This window comes from Pterocles gutturalis, unplaced genomic scaffold (assembly GCF_000699245.1).
Source record: "Pterocles gutturalis isolate BGI_N339 unplaced genomic scaffold, ASM69924v1 scaffold13484, whole genome shotgun sequence".
Classification (NCBI taxonomy): domain Eukaryota; kingdom Metazoa; phylum Chordata; class Aves; order Pterocliformes; family Pteroclidae; genus Pterocles; species Pterocles gutturalis.
The window spans coordinates 402-24,542 of record NW_010128386.1 but is presented as its reverse complement, the minus strand read 5'-3'; the positions used below and the strand labels follow the sequence as shown (position 1 = coordinate 24,542).

Here is a 24,141-nt window from a genome sequence, read left to right as displayed (position 1 = left end):
CATGAAGGCGCTGTGCCTTGTCACCGTGGGGGTCCTGGCCATGACGCTGCTCATCGCCAGCATCTCCTTGCTGGTGGCACACGTCTTCCAGACCGTGGTGGACCTGCAGGTGAAGCAGGTGAGAGCACGGCCCATTCCCACCCCAATCCCTCCTGACTGCTTTATTCCTTTGCAAAATAACCCCGGGAGGAGAGGGAGGGGGCTGGTGGGTGGCATTTTCTGGCTCCCTCCTTGCCCCGGCGGTGGTCAGGCGAGGGCAGGAGCATCCCCAGGCAGGGAAGCCCCCCTGCCCTGCAGCACCAGGCTAGGCAGGGGCTCAGGATGGAGCTCGGGGCCTGGGCTGGTTAAAAATCCAGTAAATATGAGTAAAAACAGTTCTCTTGAGGCATCTTTGCTGGCTGCGAGACAGCAGCTGTAGCGAGGCAGCCTCTCCAGAGCAGCAGCACCTAAAGCAGGGGAGACCTAAAGCACCGCTCCTGTTTTGCCATCCCTGTCATAGATTATTGCAGTTTTCATGCAGAAGCTTGTTCTGCTGCTCAGTTTACTGATGCCTCTGGAGCACAGCCAGAGGTGCTATGGGCTGAAGCACGTGGTGGTTTCCCAGGCTGGGTGATGACAACAAGGCATTTCACCCTGCTGCTTGTAGCACGCTTCAGAGATGCCCATCCTGACGCTGTTATGAATGCAGAGCCCTTGGTTGTTTGTGGTGTGCAGGAGCTTTTTTTCCTCTCATACTGGCTCTTTGCACTTACCTGGTGGTCCAGTGAGAACGGTCAACTGCGTTAGCATCAGTAACTCCCATGCTCACCAAGAGAAACACTACTCATTAATAATAATTATTATTATTAATTATGATTTATCAGCCTAGTCTGGGGGATATAATCCTCTCCGTTGTTCAGACACAGAAACCAAGAGTGCTGACAAATGAAGTGATTTGACAAGTGCTATCGCCTAACTGGTGACCCAAGTCTGCTGATCCCCGGTGGTGTTCTAAGCAATGTACTGTTCTTTGAGATATTGACTGGGAGCATTTCCTGACGTAGAAGCTGTATTGTTTTAACTTAAATCAGCTGGTTTTAGTGAGTGCAATTTTAGGTTGGCGGTTGGCTTTAAACAAGTTGTGACACTTAGACATTGTGCCTCTAAACTTCAGGGGATAGCCAAAAAAAAAAAAAAAAAGGCTACTATAGGGTAAGCTGTCGTGCAGCCTGACAGTGTGTCAGCTGCTCTTCAGGAACTGCTTATACAGCTACTCCTCAGGTGTGCACCTCTGCTGTGCTGGAGTGTAGCATGGGTAATGGATGGTTTATCCTGCAGTCCTCTGATTGTCAGCCCATACCTTTTCTAGGCAGTCCGAAAGCCAGATATGAAATGATGTGAGTGCTAATGTATGCAAAGTTGTATGCAAACCGAGCCAAATCAGTACAGCTTTGCCTAGGCACGTGCAGTTCCATCTCCCACCTCTCAGGGCTCTTTGGAAAGGAGTCTGTCATCCTCTGCATCACGGCACAAGTTCAAGTTTCAAGTGGTTTTTGTGCTCTTACCAAAAAAGCAGTGGGGTAAAAAAAATAAGGTTTGGCGGGAGAGTGTAGGACTGTCAGGAATTAGGCGTGATCCTCCTTACACGTATTATCTCTTACCTGCATGCTCCTTAACCTTAATGGTTGATTATGTAAGAGTAAGTTGGTATTTGCTCAGCAGGGCTTTCAGTAATGCAGGATAAAGTTTTCAGAGCTCAGTCTTGTCCTGTTTTTTCTCTTCAGCTCGCGCTGGTGTGCATCTGGATTGCACAGAATCAAGCCTCCTGCTCCCTGCGCTAGCCGGTGGCTCCCTCCTGGCCTTCTCCAGAAGCCATGCACACAAACTGCAGAAGTTCAGCTTTCAGCCCCAAAGCAGTGTGCTCCCGGTCGCTCTGCTGATTCGGCTGCTTTCCCCATGTGCTTTATCCCACGTGAGCTTTTTCTCGTGTGTGCGTGTAATCTAGAAAGTTGCTGCCTCTTGTAGAACTCTGCATGCAGCTTAGAAAAATCTTGTGCAAATAGGCAAATCTCAATTTGCCTTCGACATGTGGCAAGACTTGAGCTTTTCCAGCTCTCTGATTGCTTTGCAGTCCATTGGACATGTAATGTGTTCTCTGTGCCCGGGCCCTTCTTAGCCTCCACAACCTCTCTGTCACTGGAGGAGTTGCAAAAGGGGCAAGAGGTTGACCTTACAACAGGTAGTTCATGGTCCTTTGAGGGCTTTCCGGCAGCCCTGGAGCAGCTGATTTGCAGGGAAGAGCCGTCTTTGCAGTCTCAACTACAGCTGAAATGGAAGACTGCATTTTGGAGCAGCTGCAGCACCTGTGTCTCCAAACCCAAGACGTGTCAACCGCAGAGGATGCGTCGGGTTTCCCTAGGGGATTTGTGTGCTGCATCCTTTCCAGCCAAAGGCAGGGAAAGGGAAGTCTGGTTTTGGATACCGGGGGTGGGGGCTGGGAACAGGAGGGAATCCAGCCCACCGTCAGGCTTTACATCCCCTGGAAAATCGGCAGGCAGATGTGTAGTGACAAGGACAGGGGGAGCGCCTTTCCCAGAATGCATTCACATCGTGTCAACTTACTCTGTCTTATTTGCCAGTCTTGTTGGCTTGTTGTGAATTAGAGTGCCATGCCATATCAGGTGTTCCCCTTCTCCAATATCTGTTCATTGTCAGGGGCTAGCACCTGAAACTGCAGCAAATAAATGGGGTAAAAACCTGTACTGAACAAGAATAAAAAAGCTGCCCACAGGAAAAAGGCCTTTCTAGCTGCTAGCAGTGTTCGCCTTATGCTGCATGTTGGTTATATGGTTATGGATTCTGTCCCCATAAGTGTGGAGTTTATGAATATAACACCCTTCGATATATTCACCTAATTCCAAACTTGGGCCACACGCCTTACACGGATAATCTTTGAACATGTTTAGTCTTCTAACCCCTTGGAATTTCACTGGACTTTTTTTTGGCCAGCTATCTCTAGAGCTGGATTGTCTGGAGTGTTCGGGGCCCAAAAGGACAGGGAAGGTATGTTATCCCTTGATGTAGTTAATGCATTGATCTGTTGTTGTGCCATACCAGAGCTCTCAGCACAGTTCAGTGTGGGGGTCAGACGAATGATGGGTTGCGATGGTCCTTTGGAGCAGACCGTTCTCTAGGTGCAGGGTCGGAGAAGTCGGCTCGTGTTGGTCTGAACGCTTACCCTATCACTTGTCTTAAAAAGTTGCAGTTAAATTCTGTCATAGATGAACACATAAAACTGTCTTGGAATTAGAACGTTTTGCAGTTTCAGGGGAAAAAAAAGACATTTAATTTTCTGTGTAGGTTCTGAAAATGCTCAGTACTGTGTCCCACCCCCACCATCCCTGCCAGTAACTGTCTCATTCGGGAAGGGAAGCTCGCTTTTTATTTCCCTTGTGTGAAGCGTGGTCAAGAGAAGGAAACACCAGAGAATGAAGTAGCTGCAAATTCAGGACTGGCGTGCTGGCGTGATAAATAAAGTCAGTGGGAAGGATGCTTTGGTACACTTGAAATGAGTGTGGGCTCCACTGGGAGAGGAGAACCCCTGCTGTGCTCTGAGTGAAGACACGGTCTCATTATTGTCAGCTGGTTTGAGGTTGGGATCTTGCAGCAGGGACAGCCTTGCATCTCCCTGAGACAGGATCTCCGAGTTGAGGCCTCTCTAGACTCCTGCTGGCAGGAGCAGTGCCTGACCTGAGGCTTCTGAATACTTTAAGTTGTGTCTCTGGTTCTTGCATGTAAATGTACCAAGAGGAAAGGTCTGATTCTGTGCCCTTACGCAGTACAGCAGCCATAACTACGGTGGAGCAGCATCTTTTACATATTTCAGATTAAAGAGCAGTGCTGTGATCTCATATCTCACAGCCTGCCCAGCCTAGCAGTGAACACAAGCTCAGACAAAAAACCAATCCATCCCAGTCATGTAACATCGGATCCTGCCCTGCTGTGGAGCAAAGTCAGCGGAGCTCAACTTGAACACCATCAGCTGAGGGACATGGACATATGTTTTGCTTAAAAAATATGTGCTCGTATTTTTCTCTCAGGTCCAGGCTGTGTAATAGCATGTGATGGATCCAAATATCCCTGGTGACGTTTGGTGAAAGAAGAAAAGAGCTTACCATATTTTAGTATTTGAGAGTTCCATGGGAGTCTGTCTGAATCCAGCTCAGAAGTTTGTGAATCCAAATATCCCTGGTGACGTTTGGTGAAAGAAAAGAAGAGCTTACCATATTTTAGTATTTGAGAGTTCCGTGGGAGTCTGTCTGAATCTGTTGTGAATCTGGGTTTACAGCTGGGGCTGTCACTGGACAGAGCTAAAAACAGACACGTTGTTTCTGTGGGAGATCCAAACGGTGTTACACAGATCCAGCACACAAATCGCCACGTGGCTTTGTTTCACTGCCCTTTTGCTCTGTGGCCCATCTACCAGGGAATCACGATTTCAAGATTTTAAACCAACCTGACAGAGAAAAGCTCCTTCATTTCCTTCTTATTAATACTCTGTGTGTGTAATGTGGTGCATCTGTGTAGATACATATAACGTGGTGGAAACCCATGTTACATTGAGCGATGCTGCATTGAGTTGGGGAGCTTCTTGTTTTCATCCTAGCTCAGAAGAGGACCCAGGGGAAGTGGCCTCCCTGCACATTGTGATCCCTCTGTCGTGAAGGATAGGCTGGAGCTGGTATGAACACGACCAAGGTGCACTTGTTTTTTTTTAAACATTGCACATTGAGACTAATGTCTCATTTTAGTTGCCTCATCTGAGAGACATTTGAGCAATAGATAGGTGTCCTGAATATGTTCAGTAGTTGTTGGGGAACAGTTCAAACTCCTAGATATGGACGGTTAAGGTCAAGACAGGCAATAGTTACTCTGTCAGTGTCAAGCCTTTACTCATTGTATTTCCTGCGTGTGGGAGATGCGAGCTTTACACAGCTTAGGAAGGGAGCAGACATCAGCAGTTCCCTGTGCCACCGCCTCTGAAATCATTGACTTTGTAATATGGTTGTTTGCATACGGAGAAAAGCTATCATGGTCTCTCTAGGTGTCTTAAATACATTGCTGTCTCGCTCCCAGCCCTTTCTGGTGGCATCATGGAAACTGTGTCTGATTTGGGGAGATGTTCTGTTCCTGATCCTACAGAAGAACTTCAGGAGGGCCCTGTCTGAATACAGGGATGAGCCTCCTTGGCGTAGATTGCAAGAAAACAGGATCGAAAGCATTGGGCTGTGTAGGAAATGGTACATAGGAGGTGCTGGTAGTTCCAAAGAAATGCACAAAGCTCCTGAAGCATGTCTAAAATACATGATTTTTGGTGGTGTGCACAGAATACATGGGGTGCAGTCTGCAACTGTGAGGTACCACCAGCTGGGCTGGCTTTCATTGCCACTCAGGAATACTGCTGCCAGTCCAAGCCCCTGCCAGTAAGTTTTTCTTTGAAACAGTCTTCTCTTTATGTAATCATTCACAATTAAAATCTACATGGAGAAAAACCAGCTCCTTCAGTGGGAAGGCCAAGAATGAGTCCCGAGGCAACTCTGTCTGATAAAGTTAAGACCTCATAAACAGAAACCAAGAAATGGCAACTGTCCAGTCTGCCCTGCTTTTGAGCTTACACATACAATATTTGACTTGTTTTCTCAGGAGAATAAAAGGAGCAAGTGTTGATGAGACCCATTTAATTGCAAATTATTTCCCCAAGCTTCTTCCGCCTACAGGTGATACGGTTTTCAAAGATATAGTTTGCTTTGTGCTTATTCCTGAAAATTTCACTCTGCAAGCTAATTTTTTCTTCGCTACCACCGTAGCAGTACTACTGTTATAACCATATGAAAAGCCTTGATGTTGGTGGGGGTGGTGGTGGTGATGCTTTTATAGTTGAATTATATAGTATAATTTTATTATATAGTAGAATTCTAATTTTATAGTAGAATTTTATCTCAAATGGAATGTTAATAAAATCAAGGGTCAAGACCTATATTTTATGTTTCTAATGGAGCTACATACAGGTACAGTGGTGACTTTCCTTATGGCATGTATATGCTGGTAGGTCACAGAATTACTGATTCATTATTTAAGTGCTTCTGTCATAAAATAATGATTTCTAGCTTTTCTTTTGTAGGTCCATGTTTTATTTATTACAAAATAGACTGACAATCCATGGGTCTGGAGATGCTTGTGGTCTCATTGCTATAGGAAAGTAATTAAACAAGGAGGGCAAAGATGCTTTACCCTGTTCAGAGAGCTCAGAAAGGCACGAATCCCAGTGTGCCTAAACGAGAGAAATTTCTGTCACTTGTAGGTTTTCCTCCGAGGCCACTGATAAACAAAGTCTGATTGCTTTGGAGACAGAATCTCCCAGCTGTACTGGAATCCGACATTCTTAGGCAAAGAAATCATAAACACAGAGCACTTTTATCTCTGATGTTGGCATGTTTGCGGTATCTCACACCAGGTTAGGTTTTTGCTGACACAGGAAATGCAACAGGAGTGCTGTGCAATAGCTGCTAAGGGTTCATTCTGAAAAATGTCAGGCAGAAGTCTCTGTGGGAAGAAGTGGAATAACAAACGTAACACACATATGCCCCTAGACTGGCAGCAGTTGTAGCATGTGTCTGATGTTGATATTTAGTGAGATACTTTAAAGTAAAACTTATCTGTAAGTACTTGTAGAATCGGGATCTCGTGTCCTATTGCCTGTGCTTGTTCCAAGGGCGTAGAATTCCCCTCTTCCCTATCAATGTCATACAGCGTCTATCATTAACAGCTATTTGTCTTTCTCTTGTTTCAGGGAACAGTATTGAAAAATGGCACGGAAACCTTTGAAGCCTGGGAGGATCCTCCTCCACCAGTCTACATGCAGTTTTACTTTTTTAATGTGACAAATCCTTTGGAAGTGCTTCAAGGCGCTACTCCTCTTGTAGAGGAAATTGGGCCATACACTTACAGGTAGGACCATTTCGCTGTTTTCCCACGTCACTAAAGCTGTTGTGTGTGAGGAAGTCACAAAGTGGGATGCAGAACACTTGGGATCCCATTGTAGGGGAAAACCCAGCTCTTAATGTGTGTGTAAAGGTTTATTCAAGGGAGCATGGGCATACACCACCCAGCCAGGACAACTAGGCTGACACTTGGAGAACTTGCAGTCTGTTCCAGACTGAGCCAGTGACTTCTGTTGGATTTTGCTCGTGTGCTGCTGTTCCTCAGCTGCTGAACGCAGAGGAGGCTGTCTGCATCCTGGCCTGTTGTCTTATGAGCTAAAAACCAGTGAGTGGTGGGGTGATATTTGAGTGTCTGTGTGGAGGAGTGTTGCATAAAAGCGTGATTCATGTCTTCACTCAGAAATCAGTTCCTCACTGAAATTGCACAATTCACATCGGTAAAAATGTGGGCAGAAAACCAGTTAGAGAGTGGTACTACAGGGGTCTTCCTCAGATAGCCCTGACTGTAAAACCTACTCTGATTCAGGTGTATCTACCATTTTGACAGATAGCAGGGACTCGGTAAGGCCATGTGCAGTGTTGGAGCTTATCCAACCTCCTGAACTCTTCTGCGTGGTACGGCTACACACTGAACAGTCTGACTCAGGTGCACGTGGAGAGATTTTAAAGTCACCTTACAAATGAGGTTTGCTTTAAAGCTTCATTCTGCTCTGCTGCACACAGAGCAGCGTCAGTCAGGAGCAGTCCTGTGGCAGGAGGCATTACAGCCTTTGAAGTCATGGGGGTATGAGAACCACGGCAAAAATGTGGATTTCTCATTGTCAGTCTCACTTTTGGTCACACAGGCTCATTCCGGGCACTGGCTCAGTGCCAGAAGGATTTGTCTTTACCTAAGCTGCAAAATGATCAGGATCTGGTTGTTACTATTTAAAAAAAATACTATAGAATAAAAGGGAGAGCCTTTGTGGTTGCTTCGGTCTCTGCAGTATGTCTTGCCTCTCTTTCCTCCCACACCTCAGCTTTGCTTCACTCCCTGCCATCAATCTTTTCTCTGTCTCCTCTGAATTTCAGTACCGTGCAGCCTTGGCAAACTACATGTGGTACTTTGGCAAAATACCCTGTAGTATAGAAACCAGTAGAGCTGGAGAAAAGATACATGAGGTTTCAAGTTCCCAAGCTTTTCTTCAGGTGTCTGTAGTAAAATGCTGATCGTGAGCCAGCAGTGCAAGCTCTGCCAGGAAGATGAATAGGGCTAGCTCTGGATGTAATAAACCCACATAAACCCACATCGGCCCATGCCCTTCTGCACCCTGGGACTCAGTCCCCTTTGCTAGCTTCTTTTTTCCCCTTTCCTCAGCTCTGAGTGGTTTCTGGGTGTCACACAGAGCCCCACTTGTGAAGCTGCACCTTATCCATGAAAGGGTTCAGTGGGACGGAGGGGGAAGCCCAGCCTGCGCTGCTGGTTTGTGGCTTGCTGGGAGAGCCTTCCCCTGCAACGCACGCCCCAGGCCATCTGCAGCGGGTCGGGGCGGGTGACGCAGCCTCTCCCTGAATTGTTTATTGCGGTGGGAGGGAGGGAGGCTGCGCGTTGCAGAGCTGCATGTTTCAGTGGTTTCTGGCTTGCTTGGTTAGCCTGATTTTGACATGTCTGAACAGGATTCCGTGGTGCTGTGCTCTGTCTGATAGAAGAATCAGGAAAGTTGCAAAGTGGAGTGCTCTTTTCCAGCAGATTCTTTAATCCTTGCCTAGCTGTATCTCCACCGACTGTACCAGACTGTCAGCAGTGGGTAGAGGAAGAGAGGAGGCGTGTGGGAGGAGAGAGAGGGAGAAGGGAGGGATGTTGCAGACATACTGTGTGCTCGAGCCGGAGAATAAACCCCAAGTTTGTCTCACAGGCCCCATGTAGCAAAGGATTTAAGACCCATTTAGGTTTAGCATGGGCAGAACACCCCAAACACCCTAACACGAAGGGCTTGGCTCAGTGTTTTTATAAAATGGGGTGTTGCAGAGAAAGGCTGGAAGTGAACCATCCCAGACAAGCAGGGGAAAAAATCTAACGAGTGACAGACAGAAGGTAGGACAGCTAAATAGAATCTCTTCCTGCGTGATTAAGCTTGAAACAATCCGCAGTTTTGACCCCCTCACATTGTAAACCCAGTTAGTGTAAGAAAAATATGTTAGTGCTTGTGTTGTTAAATCCTGTCAGTTGGATTTGCAGTTGGATTTTATCTTTTTAGTATAAAATAATTATAAAATGCAAGCTGCTTATCTGCCCAAGGCTGCTGAGTCCCAAAGAACACTTGAACGTTGTCTGGTCTTGCACACATTTACAGATTTTTGTCTTTAACATCTGAGATCCTCCTCCTCATTTCCATAAACAGTGAGTATTATTTTCCTCTCCAGCCCTTGCAGAGTTGGAGAGGCTACTCAGGTTAACTCTGGCCTGTTTTGAGGAAGGCACTTTGCAACTGTCCGTTCCCATCCCCTCAGTTCAAGCCGCAGGGTATAGAGTAGATTGTGCAGAAGAGGTTCTTGCCAAGTCAAACCAGACTGGAATGTTCCTAGGAGGTAGGGATGCTGAAGAATGGTTTCTAACATGAATAGTTTCAGGAGCCTCTCCAGTTTGCTTTAAATTTGAAAGAGAGAACTAAAGTAATAAATACATCCTGTCATGAAGCTGCATTAATGGGTCTAGCGCAGCCAAGGTAGGATCTAGGACCTGAAATTAATTAAAAACATCATAGCACAGGGTCTTGCAGAATGATTCCGCTTCGTGTCTTGGTACTTAAAATTTACACAGGAAGCAAAGCAAGGTAAAAGTCAACAAACTCGTGGGTGAATGTGGACTTGTGAAATACAGTGCGTTTCACCTCGTGTATGCCAAAAGGATCGTGCCACGAGTAGGCAACCTGCTATTTCCCTGTTCTGGTGTGCTGAAGACACAGTCTGAGCCTGAGTCAGCTGGTTCTGCAGAACTGTATGTTTCTTGTTTTCAAAACGGTAGTGGCAACGGACTGAGTTATGGTTGTGACGTGTGTTCTGGGGTAGTTAAGATCTGACTTCTTCATCAGGCCAACAGGGTAGCATTTGATGCTTCTTGCCAATTACACTCACTGGTCACCAATCCTGAGTTTTATGTTGCTTGTCTGAGTTCTTAGATAGTAACAGAAGCAAACTCCCGGGCCATGTGCCGTTCAGGGCAAAAATTCAGTTGAATTTCTGTCATGTCTGCGATTCCTACCTGAGAATTAAAGGAGAAGAGCTAAAATGAGGCTTGTTCTCTGATCGTGTCACACGTAAGCCCAGAAGCCCTAGTGCAAAGTACTTTGAAGCCAGCAGAAAGATTCTGGTAGGTTCTTAAGTCACGTTAATGAGACTTCGTGAAGCCTACTTCTTGTTCTGCCTGGGAGTGAATTTTGCCTGCAGCAAAGAGGCAAAAGTTTCATTTTCAAATTGTATTTCAAGAGCATATATATGTAGTACCTCTGACTCCTTCTATACTGTCTGAAATTGTTCTCTTTCCTTGGAGGTTTTTCAAGACGAGGCAAAAATATAAAGTGCAATTAAAGTGTGGGGTGGCATTTCTGGAAGCAGCCTGTGAGGTCTAATTCCGCTCACACTGACACAAAGGGGAGTTCTGTTGCTAACAGCAGCAATATCGAAAACGAATCTATTCCTAATGAACTGAAAACCGCACCCGTTAGGTGCTTAAAGCAGTAGAGCAGCCGTAAATTGATTGGAATTAATATTGTGTGTACATGTTTAACTTGATTAAAGAACAAACTCTCTGTTTTTTCAGAGAATACAGGCCAAGAGTGCATGTTCAATTTTTGGACAATGGTACCAAAGTATCTGCTCTGAATCCAAAGACATACGTATTTGAACCTCAGAAGTCAGTTGGAGACCCTGAAGTGGACCTGATTAGGACAGTTAATGTTCCTGCAGTGGTGAGTTCTCTTTCATTTCTGCTTGGAAATCATCCTAACAAGCTTCATAACTAGCAGCTTGATGCTTCATACTACCTCTCCCTTTGTGGTAGATAAAGGTGATGGAAGAATAAACGAGGCAGCTAATTTCTGGGGCAGGTACTGCATTCAGTTTTGGTTTGGACTGTTGTGGGTTTTTTTAATTATATTCCTCCATCGCCACATGCCTCTGTGGTGTTAGTGCCTCACTCCTGTGCTCAAAGCTGACACACGGATGAGCAGAAATTGGTCTTATTGGGGTTTTGGTCTTATTGGGTTTTCATGAGTAAATGAAACTGGGGAATTAGTGATGTCAAATGCATAGGAGGAACTCTGACTTTTGAACGAGAAGGTTTGGAATGCTAGGGGTTGCTTTTGTGTCAAAGTTGCAAAAATTGTCTCCAAGGCTGCATCTCAAACTGAAAAAAAAAAAAAAAAGGCAGATGAATTTCAGATACAGCTGAATGAAAAAGTGTGCTCAGAATAAAATTAATTTTAAGACATGCACCCCCAAACCGTGTTAGGTGAAACTACTCTGCAAAGAAAAGAGTTGTTTTGGTGATCAGAGGCAGACCATTGGTTATGGTGGCATACAGGGATAGTAGGAGAACAAGCAGATGTAAAGCTGGCATACCTTGCAAAGGAAATGAGACCGTGCTAAAATACTTGTCGGTTGTGTAACTAAGCCTTTACTCCTCATACTAGTTTAATTGACTTCAATTACAGGGTACATTCGTTTCTACTTTCTCCCCAGCATTTCCAAAAATGTCGGTCTGATTTTATGAATGAATACACAAATGCACTGTGTGTACTATTAGATAGGACTCAGCTTACTAAAAGTTGTAAACAACGCAGTCACTGTATTTACAATTCCTCCCAGGCATTTGAGTAGTAGTAAGTGTTACCTCACGTGCAGATTTCTGACTGTGATGTCCTGTAACAGGCGTGACTAGAAGAACTACAGTTTGGTTCACCCAAGGAATATTCCCATCTTTTGGTTTTGGGTTTTTTTAAAGACGTGCTGTAAAATCCCTTGTTAGCTACAAAGGAAAGAAATTTTGGTATTGTTTGCCTTTTGGAGAAATTACTGTCTTTTAAAAATGACTTCTGAAAATGTAAACCGTAACTTCCTAAGGGTGAAATTCAAAGCACGTCTCCTCAGGCTGTTTACAAAGCAGTTTTGCACATTTCACTCAAAATCCATTTTTAAGACTCTGGCAGTTAATGGCATGGAACCAAGCTCATTGTCTGGCTGAACAGGAATCTGAAAGAGCACATCCCTGTGGGAGAATAGCTGAAGAACCTCTTAGCCAGCACGTTACTTGCTGCGAGTGGAAATAATGAAACTGAAAATACAGTTGAAACGTACAATGCTGAAAGGTGTCTGTGTTTGTATGCAGCTGGTATTGTTCATTCTACGATAAATCTGACCCTTTCTCCCTTACACCAATCCCCTGGCAGACGGCGATGGAGTGGACCAGGTCAACCTCTCTTCAGTTTGCCACAGAGGTGCTGCTGCTTCTCTACCAGGAATCCCTGTTCACCGTTCGCACCGTGCATGAATTACTGTGGGGCTACAAAGACAGGCTCCTGTCGACCATTCATCTTTTGCATCCTGAGATCAATCCAGTGTTTGGTTTCTTTAACAAGGTAACTGGTGTGCAAGACTTTCTGATGCTTTAGGCTGGGAATGAGCTGGGACTGTCATCGCCAGCTGGTTGAGAAGGATGTGCCTGGCCTGAGGCCAGGAGGCAGGCTGCAGGGACAGCAAAAGGATGTATGTAGGTACTAGCTGGCAGCACAGCTGTGAGTGTTTTATCTCACTTCACCTTGTCAGGTATGGATAAGCTTTCCAAGGCTGGATGTAAACTGCTCCACTGCTGCCTGTGCTCACTTGAATAACATGGGCTTTGAGGGGCTGGTTGTGCAAGCTACTAGAAACATTTCCTGATCCATTTCTTTAGTAGCAATTGTTTGAAATTGCACGTTATTTCTGTGCTGGAGCCATTCCTGCAGCCCTTGGTTGCAAGTCAGCTCGGGCTGTGGGGACTCCTTGTTTCTTGGAGATCTGTGCAGCGCTCAGGTTTTTTTCTGTGGGTTTATATTTTTGCTAAGGGCTGTTTTTTTCAGTGGGAAATTTCCAAGGAAAAAAAAAAGCTAACCTCATGTTACATTTCCTTCATTTGGGAGGTGTGAGAATCCAGCTCAGTCACTTCCACCTCATTTCTGTTCAAGGTGGAGTTTAATGAATTGCGCTTACCTCAGGGGGAGTCCGTCAGTCCCAGGGTGTCTTTGAACTGATGATGGCTTAGACCCCTGCTGCCCCACTGCAGTTACCAGCCAGGTGTTACAGAATGAGTGGAGTGATTAAAAACTCATCTGTCTGTTTGCAGATGAATGGAACCGATGACGGAGAATATGTTTTCCTAAGTGGGGAAAGGAGCTACCTTAACTTCTCAAGGATTGTGGAATGGAAAGGAAAAGAGTAAGTTTTTCAGTGTGGTGAGACCTCTCTCAAAATCTGCCCCTTTTCACATTTTGGATGAACGTAAGCATTGTTTACAAAAAAAAGGACCTTTTATTCTGAGGATGGTGGTAGTTCTTAGCAGCTGTAGCTTCAAACCAGTCCCCCAGATTTTGGTGTATCAGGCTCCTCCTGCCCCTGGAGAGCAGACTGCTGTGAGTTCTCACCCTGAACCCCTGACTGCCCCTTGGCAAAGGTGACCTTCTCTCTGCTCTCTCCTCGAGGACACGCCTCCCAGTCCCTTGTGGGGACAGCTGCCCTGAGCGGTGAGCTGCAAGACAGTATTCCCACATTTACACAGCCAGTGTTCCTGGACACCACCCTTCCTTTACTGCTCTGTACCCCCAGTTACAGAGAAACCAGAGATGAAATACCTGCAGCATCCCTCTCCCATTAAACAAAACATCTGCCCGCAATTACATACATGGGAGGAGCTCTTGCAGACATTCTTGCTTGCCTGGCGCCAGTTTAAAGAGACTACAGATGCTATGTAAACCCCTTTTGTTAGCAGAGCTGAGGCAAGCGCTGTGCAGGTCTGATTCACGTTTGCTTGGACCATGAGCTGGCATCGCCTGACCACCTCTCAAAGATCTTTTAACCCTTACTCTCCTTGCTTCATTTTCTTCAGGTCATTGAGCTGGTGGACAACAGAGACGTGTAACATGATCAACGGAACAGATGGGACATCCTTTCACCCGCTGATTAGCAAAGATGAAAACATTTATATTTTTTCTTCTGATTTCTGCAGGTAAGAAGAAGAAAATGTCTCTCAGAGTTTAAAGCAGAGCATTTTTGTCCTGTCATTCCTGTTGAGGTTTCATGTTAGGCTGGTGTTTTTCCTCCTGTGATTTTATTTAACAGTGCAAGCATTCTGCATTTATTCAGGGTATGCAGGATGAGAGTTACACCAAAAAACGCCAAACTGCATCAAGGATGTGCCATTTCTAGAGAGAGAGAGAGAGAGAGAGAGAGTGTTAAATAAATAAAGTGAAAATTTGGAAGATAATTGGGAAGACCGTCTGGACTGCCTTGCAAAGCTTGTAATGAGGGGAACAAAAGGATTTATGTGAACCTTGCCTGAAGCTTCTTTCCTCCAAAATCTTCCTCTGTGTCCTGCTTTTTTAGAAAACCCAGGTTGCCCCCTTCAGAGATTCATGACTTGACATAATGCTGTTTGAAATGCAACAAGATGCAGGAAATCTTGGTGTTTCCTTTCTTATGTTCCACCTGATGTCCTCTCTTCCCCATTTCCCTGTCTGCGAAGAACAAAACCGATCCAAAGTTCTCTATTTAAACCAATAGAGAGGTGTGTTATGCTAAATTCAGGACTTGCCAATTTTTTCTGTCTTCCACAACTGTGTTCCTTTCCTTGTCCCTCTCCGTAGCATGTACCAGCCCTGTCTATAGCAGCATGGGGACCAGCGTGAGACTCTGAAGCGCTCAAGGCAGGCATCAGTGCCCCTGGAAGCAGCACAGCTGGCACAGGATTGTCTATTTTTTGCAGCAGCAGAATGACGAGATGTGCATTTGCTGATCAAAAGCCTGTTAAATTGCATACAGAAGATTGTTGCAATGGGCTCAAACCAAGCCTGTAGGTTACTGTAAATTTAAGGAGATATACAGGCGTCAGCAAAGAGACATCTGCCGCAGGTGTCAGTGTGCGCTCAAGACTAACAAATCTGGGTCTGGCTTTTCTTCCTTGCAGATCTTTGTACCTGGTGTACGACAGCTCAGGAACTGTTGCAGGCATCCCAACCTACCGCTTTGTGCCCTCTGCTATGGTGTTTGCCAACACTACAGTTAACCCGGACAACGCTGGGTTCTGCGTGCCGCCAGGAAACTGCCCTCGTGCTGGTGTCCTCAATGTCACCAGCTGTAAGCAAGGTGTGTTCTCTGGTGGGGGAAGCAGACTGTGAGGACAGCAGTGGGAACATATTTCTCCTTTCTGTTTGAAATTTGAGGACAGTTTTGTGAGGCCTGTAGGGATGTGGCTGTGCTCAGTGAAATCAGTCACCAACAAGTGATCGGTTTATTCTGAAATTGCAGTAGTGAGCTGAGGGGATGTTCCTGTAAAATGTTGTCGGTTCCAGCAATGGAATCAGAATCAAGAAATCAGAAGGAAGTACCAGGATCCCTACTGAACAACTTGGGCATTTATCATCTGCTCTTAGCCAGGTAGCTGTCACACCTGAGTAGCAGAATGAAAACAGTGCAAAGACCAGTATGCAAGCTGGAGACTTTCTATGTTTTCACATTCCAGGTGCTCCGATATTTCTATCAGCTCCACATTTTTACCAAGCAGATCAAAAGTATGTAGAGGACATAGAGGGCATGCACCCAAAAAAGGAATACCATGAGACGTTTCTGGACATCAATCCTGTAAGTGCAGCCTTTTTTAAAGGGTTATCTAGGTGAATCCAGGCATGTGAGTTTCGGGCATCTTTTTGGATGGTGTGTATCAACATAGTCCCGTTGACCTCGGGGAAGCTGTACTAGTTTCTGTGTAACTGATCTATTTATATGTACTTGCATAGAGCAAACTTTGATGGATAGCAAGAATTAAAATACTTTTCCCATTGTGCCTGTGCAATTAAAAATGCCATCAGACTGGTAGTGATGACATGAAGGAGTCGAAATATTTCTTAGAAGCAGATGAAGCTGCTTTTCCTGTTCACCCTACCATCTCAGCCATTTGACTGTGTTTTCCCCAAGTTGAAGATGATAGATATGTCAACTACGAGAGCAAATCAATAAAGATTTGGTGGATGTGGGACACAATTTAAATAGCCTGGAGTCACAAGAGGAGAAATGCAGAAGCATGGTGATTATGTCTTTCATGGAAGTTTGCAGAGCTGTTAGTATTCTCCCGCAGATGATGGTCTGTGGTTTCACACTTGCAGTTTAACCCCAGTAGGCAGCTGAGCATCACATGGGTGTCACTCACTCACCCCTAGCAGGATGGGGAGATAATTGTAAGGGTAAAAAGTGAGAAAACTCATGGGTTGAGATAATAAGTTTAAAAAAAAAAAAGAATCAAAGAGAAACAAAACCAAAAAAAACAAGTGATGCAAAAAAACCCCAGTTCTTCACCACCAGCTGAGCCAGTCACAGAGCAACAGCAGCCCTGGCAAATGTCCCCCCACCCCAGGTTTTTTCATCACTGAGCGTGAAGTCATATGCTATGGGACGTGGGTTTGGGTCAGTTGTCCTGGCTGTGTCCCCTCCCAACTTCTTGCCCGCCTCTTGCCTTCTCGCTGGCTGGGCAGTGTGAGAAACAGAAGAGGCCTTGAGGCCGTGTGAGCGCTGCTCAGCAACAGCTGAAACACCCCATGCTATCCTCGCTGTTTTCATCAAAACACAGTCCCATGTGAGCTACTATGAAGAAAATTAACTCTGTCCGAGCCAAAACCCGTACAACACTGATCTCTACATCCACATATAGGAATGTAGGTCAAGAGAAAGAGCAAAATCATTACCTGGCTAGTTTGCTACAGAAACAGAGCACTGACTCATCAAGTTGTAGCTAGAGCAGGAGGAAATTGCATGGTTCCTCTCTCGAGTCTAGTGCAGATGCTGCTTGGTGTCTGGTTTGGTGCCAGGTTCTTCCTGTTACCCTGCTCCTACTTGCCCAGCTTTTTTTGTATTAACGTAAAATGACCTCTGGGCCTCCCCCCTCCCACCTACTCTCCAGCCTAGCTTTTGCTGCTTGAATGAGGAAAACATTCCTGTGCATCCAGTTGCAAGCCTTACTTACAGTGATGGCACTGCTGTGGGCAGTGTTTCACGCCCATTATCTCTGTGGCTGCACACTCCCACTCTGGTCGGTATCTGGTTGTCACCCTTTAGAAGGAAAGGTTGTCTTGTGGCTGAGGTCGCAGAGTCTCTGCAGCTGTACTCAGAACAGCTGTAGGCGGTAGCATGTTCCGAAACCACAGCTGGATCGGGAAGAAGGGGGATTGCTCTGTAGCCTAAGTGTAAGCGTACACAGCGCAGCACGACAGCACCCTCATCTCTGCTGCAGCCTCGTCACATCTCCTTAACTGAGAGGCAGACTGGAAGGTAGGTGTATGAGTTACAAGAGTATTTTGGTCAATGGAAATAAATAATAACCCTTCTGGGGGTTCTCTTGGCTTGTCAAGTGCACACTGGTGTAAATATTAGGTTGTGTTCTGCCAGTTCCTGTTATTTCACATTTACTTTTTTTTTTTTTTGACACTCTGATTTCTTTTATTCTCCAGCTGACGGGGCTTGTCCTGCAAGCAGCCAAGAGGATGCAGGTCAATGTTCATGTCAGAAAATTACCTGAATTTTTGTAAGTGTTCTCTGCTGCTGGGTGGCTATCTCAGATCTGATTTGATATTCAAAATTAATTTATCTGCAGTGTTCAGATGGAATATTGGTTGGAGAGAGCAAGTGAGAGAGACAGAAATCCAGTCAAATCGCAACTACAAGTGGCAGTATCCTCTCCTCTCACAGACCAAGTAGATTTTGCAGTTCCATCTGCAGAGTAAAGGCAGTATTCCAGAAAAACAAGATCTTATGGACCGGTTCCAGGTGGTGCTTGTGGTGGCGTCAGTCATATCACACCGGTTTGTGTGCTCAGAGAGAAGGTGTGCCACAGCGCAGCGCGGCTATTACTCGGAACATGGCTACTCACTGCAGTGCGGACATGCCATCCTACTCTTCACAGCTTTTAGGAGACAAAAATATTGTAGTTACTGTCATTTCTCAGCAGTGCTCACATGAAAACCAAATGGGAAGGCGTGACCCCAGATGGGGCTGCCCATGCCTCTCCCGGACAAGCACAAAGCAGAGCAAATGGCGTGTCTCACAGCAGCAGGCAAGTCCTGTCTAAAACTCAGGAAGGGAGGGCTCGTTTCCTCAGCTGGAGGGAAGTTCCTTGCCTGTGACTGCATTGGTATGATCAAAAGACATCTTTGTACTGTGGCGCTTTGGCAGTCAGTACAACCCTGCAGAGGGGAACAGTGTACAATCCCCAGTAATGTGTGAGTAAATTGCCCCATTTCTTCTTGGTTGCGAGTGGGTTCTGACTGGTTTTCTGGGTGTTCCAGTTTGGGGGGGATGTCCCCAGACTGCAGCTCAGTTGTGCGGAAAGACCGTTCCCTTCATCTCATGTCTTTCTGATGCGTTGATATCATTGTCACCAGTGCGGTGTGGTGCCTATTCTTCCTACTCAGCTTCTGAGCTGACGTCTGTTGGCACAGCGTTGCTCTATATTATAACTGAAAAACAAGTATTTTATCTGCCCAGTCCTCTTGGGATAGTGGGTGATGTTTCTTCAGAACAGCACCACCTTGTTTTCTAGTGCCCGGGAGCTGTTACACTAACACAGCTTACAACTGTTACTTCACGTGTGCCAAGGGTTGGGGTTTTTTTTTTCTGCTGTGCACATGTTGCTTGGACAATAGTTTCTGTGTTTTACAAATACGAGTAACCTTCAACATCAGCTTAGCTTTTTTGCTGACCGGCACAGATCTGTCATTCAGTTGGTTATTAATGAGCCTCTTAGGTCCACACAAAGTCCCAAAATATGCCATTGCTCCCAAAACAGAATTTATTATTCATCATGGAGACTGAGATTGTTCTGCTGCAGTAGGGAGGTGAAAATTGACAATAAAAAGGAGCAGCCCAGAGGTTTTCTAGGGACAGTTTCCTCATTCATTGTTCTGTTATAAGCTGTCTTCAAAACCCTCAAGTTAAAAAGTTGCAAAACCATTATTTTTATTTTTTTTACACAGTGAAACAGGCAACATCCGAACACTAGTTTTCCCAGTGATGTATATAAATGAGGTAAATATTTTTGTTACTTCTTTGCAGCATTGTGGTATGTTTATACTTGCAAAAATACTGTCTTTGAGCTAACCAGAAAAGAAGTTGCTGTTTTTCTTGTTGGAGGCTGTTGCTGTTTCATAACTAACATCCTCCTGCTGCTTGTTGAGCACAGCATTAATTCAGTCCTGCAAAACACTCTCAGTCAGACAGGCCTTTCAAGTTCAAAGTTATTGGCCATGAGGAAAAATACTGCTCAGATGAGGAGGCGAGAGTTCACCCGATCCCATAGTTTTTTTGAGTAGTCTTTTGTGTATATTCTGGGCTGTAGCTGGATCAATGAATTCACTGGATTCAGGGAGGACTCTAGGGGACAAGTTTTGCTGACTTACACCATCATTCCAGGCCTACATTATTCCATTCCTAAACTGAGAGTGAAAAATCTCTGCTTTTTTTGAAATGCAGCCGAGATGATCCCTCTGGCCACACGAGGAGAGCTAAGAATTCTTAGAAAGTACATCAAGCAGCAATGAAGCCGAGGTGGAGAGCTGTGGGAGTGTTGTTTCCCCACCCTTCACAAAAGTAAAGCAGTCTAATATAAAAGATCAGAAATAAATCTTTCTCTTTTCTTCGTGTCTGTCTCTGCTCCAGAGTGTTCTGATTGATGAAGAATCTGCCAGCAAACTGAAGCACGTCCTGCTGGAAGCTAGTGTTGTAACTGGAATCCCCTTTGTAATCATGGCCCTAGGAATTGTTTTTGGGATTGTTTTTATTGTGCTCGTGTGCAGGTCCCGGGGAATAAGTGAAGAGGTAGGTAGCATTTTAATTTGACCTTGCTCGCTGTACATCTGCCTGTATTTGATTTTCTTTTGGTTGATTTTGCCTGTTCAGTGTCTTTATGCATACAAACGTTTTTATATGCTGTTTTTGTTTAAAATGACCTTTCTAGGGAAGGGAAGGTTTAATAGACTCAGAATAAATGTACCAAAACAGAGGAATGCAGCTAATATAAGCAACATGGTAAGGCAGGTCATATCTTCTGTGCCTAACTCCCTTGCCAATAGTAGTTAAAAACCAACCAAACAAAAAACAGCCTGCCTAGAGGACCCTGAAGGATAAGATGCAAAAAGTTCGCCATATTTCATGGACAGATTTAGTCAGTGACAGCCTGACAGTGTTATCAGTAGAAACAATTGTGTTGTGCCAGTTGATTATTTTTCAAAAGTATAATGCAAGTTTATGACCAAAGAACAGATGAATTTTACAGACAGCAGCATGCAGAAAGATTTATCCAGACAGTACTAGTTTGTACATCTGTTTATGAAAAGTTCTGTCACAAGATGACATGCTGGCTAGTCACATTGAAAGCTGATGCCAAAATTTCACCCTGATCATCAGGGCAGTTGGGTTCAGACAAGACAAACTGCGGATCCTTTGGTTAGAGGAACAGACTGGGTTCTCTAGTAGGCTGTTTTCTCCTTGTAGTTGCTGTGGTCTCAGTGTGGTGTTCTTTGGATGATGTTTCCTAAATACTTTCTTACAAGGGTGTGAGAAAGCACCCTCACACCTGCTTCCAGCCAGGCTGTGTGTATGCTTTGTGTTAGTGGGACCCACGCAGGGTCCTGCTGCCCGCACGCCTCCAGCGGGACGAGGGGTGCGATGGTAGCGGCAGCAGCGGCGGCACTGTGACGGTGAGGACTGCAGCCTCCTTTCCTCGAGGAGTGGCTTTGAGCAGCTGATCTTTGTCTCTTCGTTCTTCCATTTCTCTCTGGGTACCCAGGACGCATTTCACGAGAGCATATGCTCTGAGGACCATGATGCAGATTCCTTTACAGGAGCCTCTGGTCCTTCTTCCTTGGAGCTGTTGAGCCTGCCTGTGTTATTGGCAGGCTCAGCTAGAGAGTCAAAACGCGTCCCCTCGCCCACCCATTCCTGCCCCTCCCCAAATGTAAAGCTTGATACCAGCTCTCTTGGATTCCTGAACAGTGCACAGGGATTAAAATGACAAAGGGACACCTAAATTTCATGTCTTCTCTACATTGCTTTTGTTGCTTTTCCTGCAAACAAAATTAATCCAGCCACTCACAGCCCTCCTTGTGGTCCCACTCCAGCAGGGTGGTGATGGCCTGCCATCATCTGGAAAGTGCTACAGTGAGCCCCAGCTCTCTGCCCAAGCTGCCATCCACCCTCCAGCACTTTCTTAGTGCAGTGTTCATTCCCTTACAGGAAATTTTACTTAGAAGTAGGAGCCAAGAGCTTTTCCCTTTTCTGGAATTCCCTTACAGGAAATTTTACTTAGAAGCAGGAGCCAAGAGCTTTTTCCTTTTCTGACTGGAGTCTCAGCAATCCAGCTTCCCCACCGTGGAAGCTCTGTAATGTGCCACAATTAACTTTGCTATGTTGCTATTTTTTTTTTTTTCTTACAGAGTACTGAAGATGAAAGGTCCCCACTGATTAGGACATCTTAGTAGATTTTCTTTAACATGTGAGCTTGGAGAATAAACTATTAGAGCTGACCTAATACCAACTACCACTACCCAGTGTTGTCCACTGTGGAGAAACGATCGTCTCAAATATAACTTTTTGTGGTATAGAGATGGAAGAGAATATGCACTGGCATCAAGGGAGGAGACTTTTCTTACCAGCTAAGTTGCAACTTTAAAACTACAATTTAAAACAGCTTGAGATCCTGCTTTTTCAACTCTGCACTCTTTTGGTACCTGCACTGACAGCCAGAGATGATCCTAACCACTATATCGGTGAAAATAAAATAGCCTGATTCATTACAGAAAAGACACGGGTAAAATTTGCAAATGGCCTTAGGAGTGTGGGCTGCGAAGTACCCTTCTAGAAGCACATCACGCTTCTGTATGACCCAGGAACACCGGACAATTTCGCTTTATGCCTAATATTGTCTTTTCTGTAAAGTGTCGCGCGCTACTTATTACCTGTATGCACTGACTGTTTGTTATTAACGTCATCAGTTCTTGCACAAAACTGATTTGTACAGCTAATCCAGAGCACTGAGTGGGACTTTGTTAAGCATCTGTAGTTACCAGGTAAAAAGCCGCCGACGATTTGAAATGCTTTTCTGTACAGACCTCTTAACTCTTCTGGCTCTGCACGGGATCCCATTGCATGTTAGCGATACATTTATCCTTAAGGGTTTTAGTCTTTTTTTTCCTTCAACTTAAAAAACACAACACAACATTGTTCTTGATGGCAGAGGGTACAAAAATGGTGTGTTTTTTCCTCTGGTATTTGTGTCACAGCTGTCACCTGTGTGGTTTAACGTGAATGCAGGTTGGGCGGTTACACTGACTGTTTAGGACAAAAGCACACCCCCATATTAAGGTACGTACAGGGCCTTGAGGAGTCAAAACACTTTTTTTACTTGTCAAGTGGAAACTTGTTTTAAAAATCACAAAAGTATTTTTTTCACTGATGAGAAGAATATTCTCACTGAGAAGTATTTCCATTACATCTAGATAGTGAAACATATTTTTAAAATGTATTATTGTCTTCTAAATAGAGGCGTTTTTTGCATTGTTTTGGTTTGGAGGGGGTTTTTTTCCTAGCTGGTGATTTGTTCAACGGTTTTGTTCATCTGGAGGCAGTTCCAACCAGGAAGTTTCATGGTGACTGAATTATTTATTATCTGTATTAGCTGAAAGCACCTGGCTCAGCCCTGGGTCCTTACAGTATTACAGCTGCAGCTTTGCCTCTTCCATGCATTTGCCTCCAAGTCCAGAGTCGGTATCCTAAACCTTGGCTGAGGAGCAGGACTCCGGTAGGATATTCACCTTCCTGTTGCCTTGAGAACTGCAAGCGTACGCCCAGGAAACGAGAGACTCGTCACGACTTTCTGCAGCCAGTCATCTCAAAGGAGCTGTTCTGGAGCAACTCTGCTCAACATGGGGGGCTAAAGCTGTCACCACTTCTCCGCACCCTCCTCAGATGTTGCTTTCTGGTCGGCCGGGCTGAAAATAACACTCTAGTGAAAACACTTTGGGAACTGTCTTTGCTCTGCTTTTACCCAGATGCTGCTGTTCTTACCACGTGCTGGACACCAGATACGTTGTTGGAATTCCAGCCACCTCAGCATTTTTGTGCTAATGTCTGATTGCTGGAAAGAACCTGTCAGGTGGGCAAAGTCTAGTGGATTTTCCTTCCTGGCTGCCTACCAAGTCATACAGCGGGGAAAGCCTGACCCCAAATTAAGTGTGTCAGGAAGCGGACAAGGGAAAAACTGCCAATTCCATGATAAGGCAGATCCCCAGTAAGAAAAGGGTTTTTCTTGGGCAGGGACCCTGCAGGTCTGGAGAGACCCCAGGCTGTGGGGTACCATGATCAGCACAGAACAGCTGTGTTGATGTCTTCCTTGAGTGAATATACCCTGACTTTTGCTGGGGGTTGAGGACTCTGTCATGCCTTGAGTTAAAGGAGCTGTGCTGCTCTCCTGTTAGAGCTCGTTCTGGCATCTGCATGTGTGTGTATAGGCTCCCAGGCGCTATCTTCAGAGTCTGTGTCCATTGGCAGGTAAGGGCAGCGTAGGCCAGAGATGCCAGACGGCCTCAGCACCTCTCTCGTGCAGGGCAGGTCCCTGGAAAGCACAGCCTGCCTTGCCGATACCAGCAGCATCCCCTGTGCACTGTAAATCCTCCGTGACGCTCCAAGCACTGCCCACGGCTTTCCAACTGTCATTCTCAATAAATAAGCAATAAGATAATTCAAACAAAACGATAATGTTTCAGAGAGTAAAATCCCCCCACAGCAGAGGATTAGGAGGTGCTTTGGCAAAAACAGTTCCAGCCAAGCCTGTGGCAGATGTGGTGGCTTCAGGGCTGGTGTGGGGGTCAAGGACCAGGGCACCGAGGCTCAC

At 45.4% G+C, this 24,141-nt stretch overlaps 1 protein-coding gene across 1 annotated transcript; it reads left to right on the top strand.

The window, feature by feature from the left end:
* The first annotated feature begins 1 nt into the window (after window position 1).
* SCARB2 (scavenger receptor class B, member 2) lies at window positions 2-22,143 on the top strand. Its single transcript, XM_010079606.1, has 12 exons — window positions 2-118; window positions 6,830-6,987; window positions 10,780-10,927; window positions 12,407-12,595; window positions 13,339-13,430; window positions 14,098-14,217; window positions 15,175-15,353; window positions 15,730-15,848; window positions 17,708-17,781; window positions 19,229-19,280; window positions 19,911-20,069; window positions 21,686-22,143. The coding sequence occupies exons 1-12, from the start codon at window positions 2-4 to the stop codon at window positions 21,725-21,727; spliced, it is 1,449 nt and encodes a 482-aa protein (XP_010077908.1). The 3' UTR covers window positions 21,728-22,143.
* The last annotated feature ends 1,998 nt before the right edge of the window (window positions 22,144-24,141 follow it).

What these genes read in the sequence shown, in the direction of transcription:
- SCARB2 (XM_010079606.1), top strand. Translation starts at nt 2, where the DNA reads ATGAAGGCGCTGTGCCTTGTCACCGTGGGGGTCCTGGCCATGACGCTG. An exon ending in TGTCACCAGCTGTAAGCAAG is followed by an intron (nt 15,354 to 15,729) that starts GTGTGTTCTCTG and finishes TTCACATTCCAG; the next exon opens with GTGCTCCGATATTTCTATCA. An exon ending in CCCGGGGAATAAGTGAAGAG is followed by an intron (nt 20,070 to 21,685) that starts GTAGGTAGCATT and finishes TTTTTCTTACAG; the next exon opens with AGTACTGAAGATGAAAGGTC.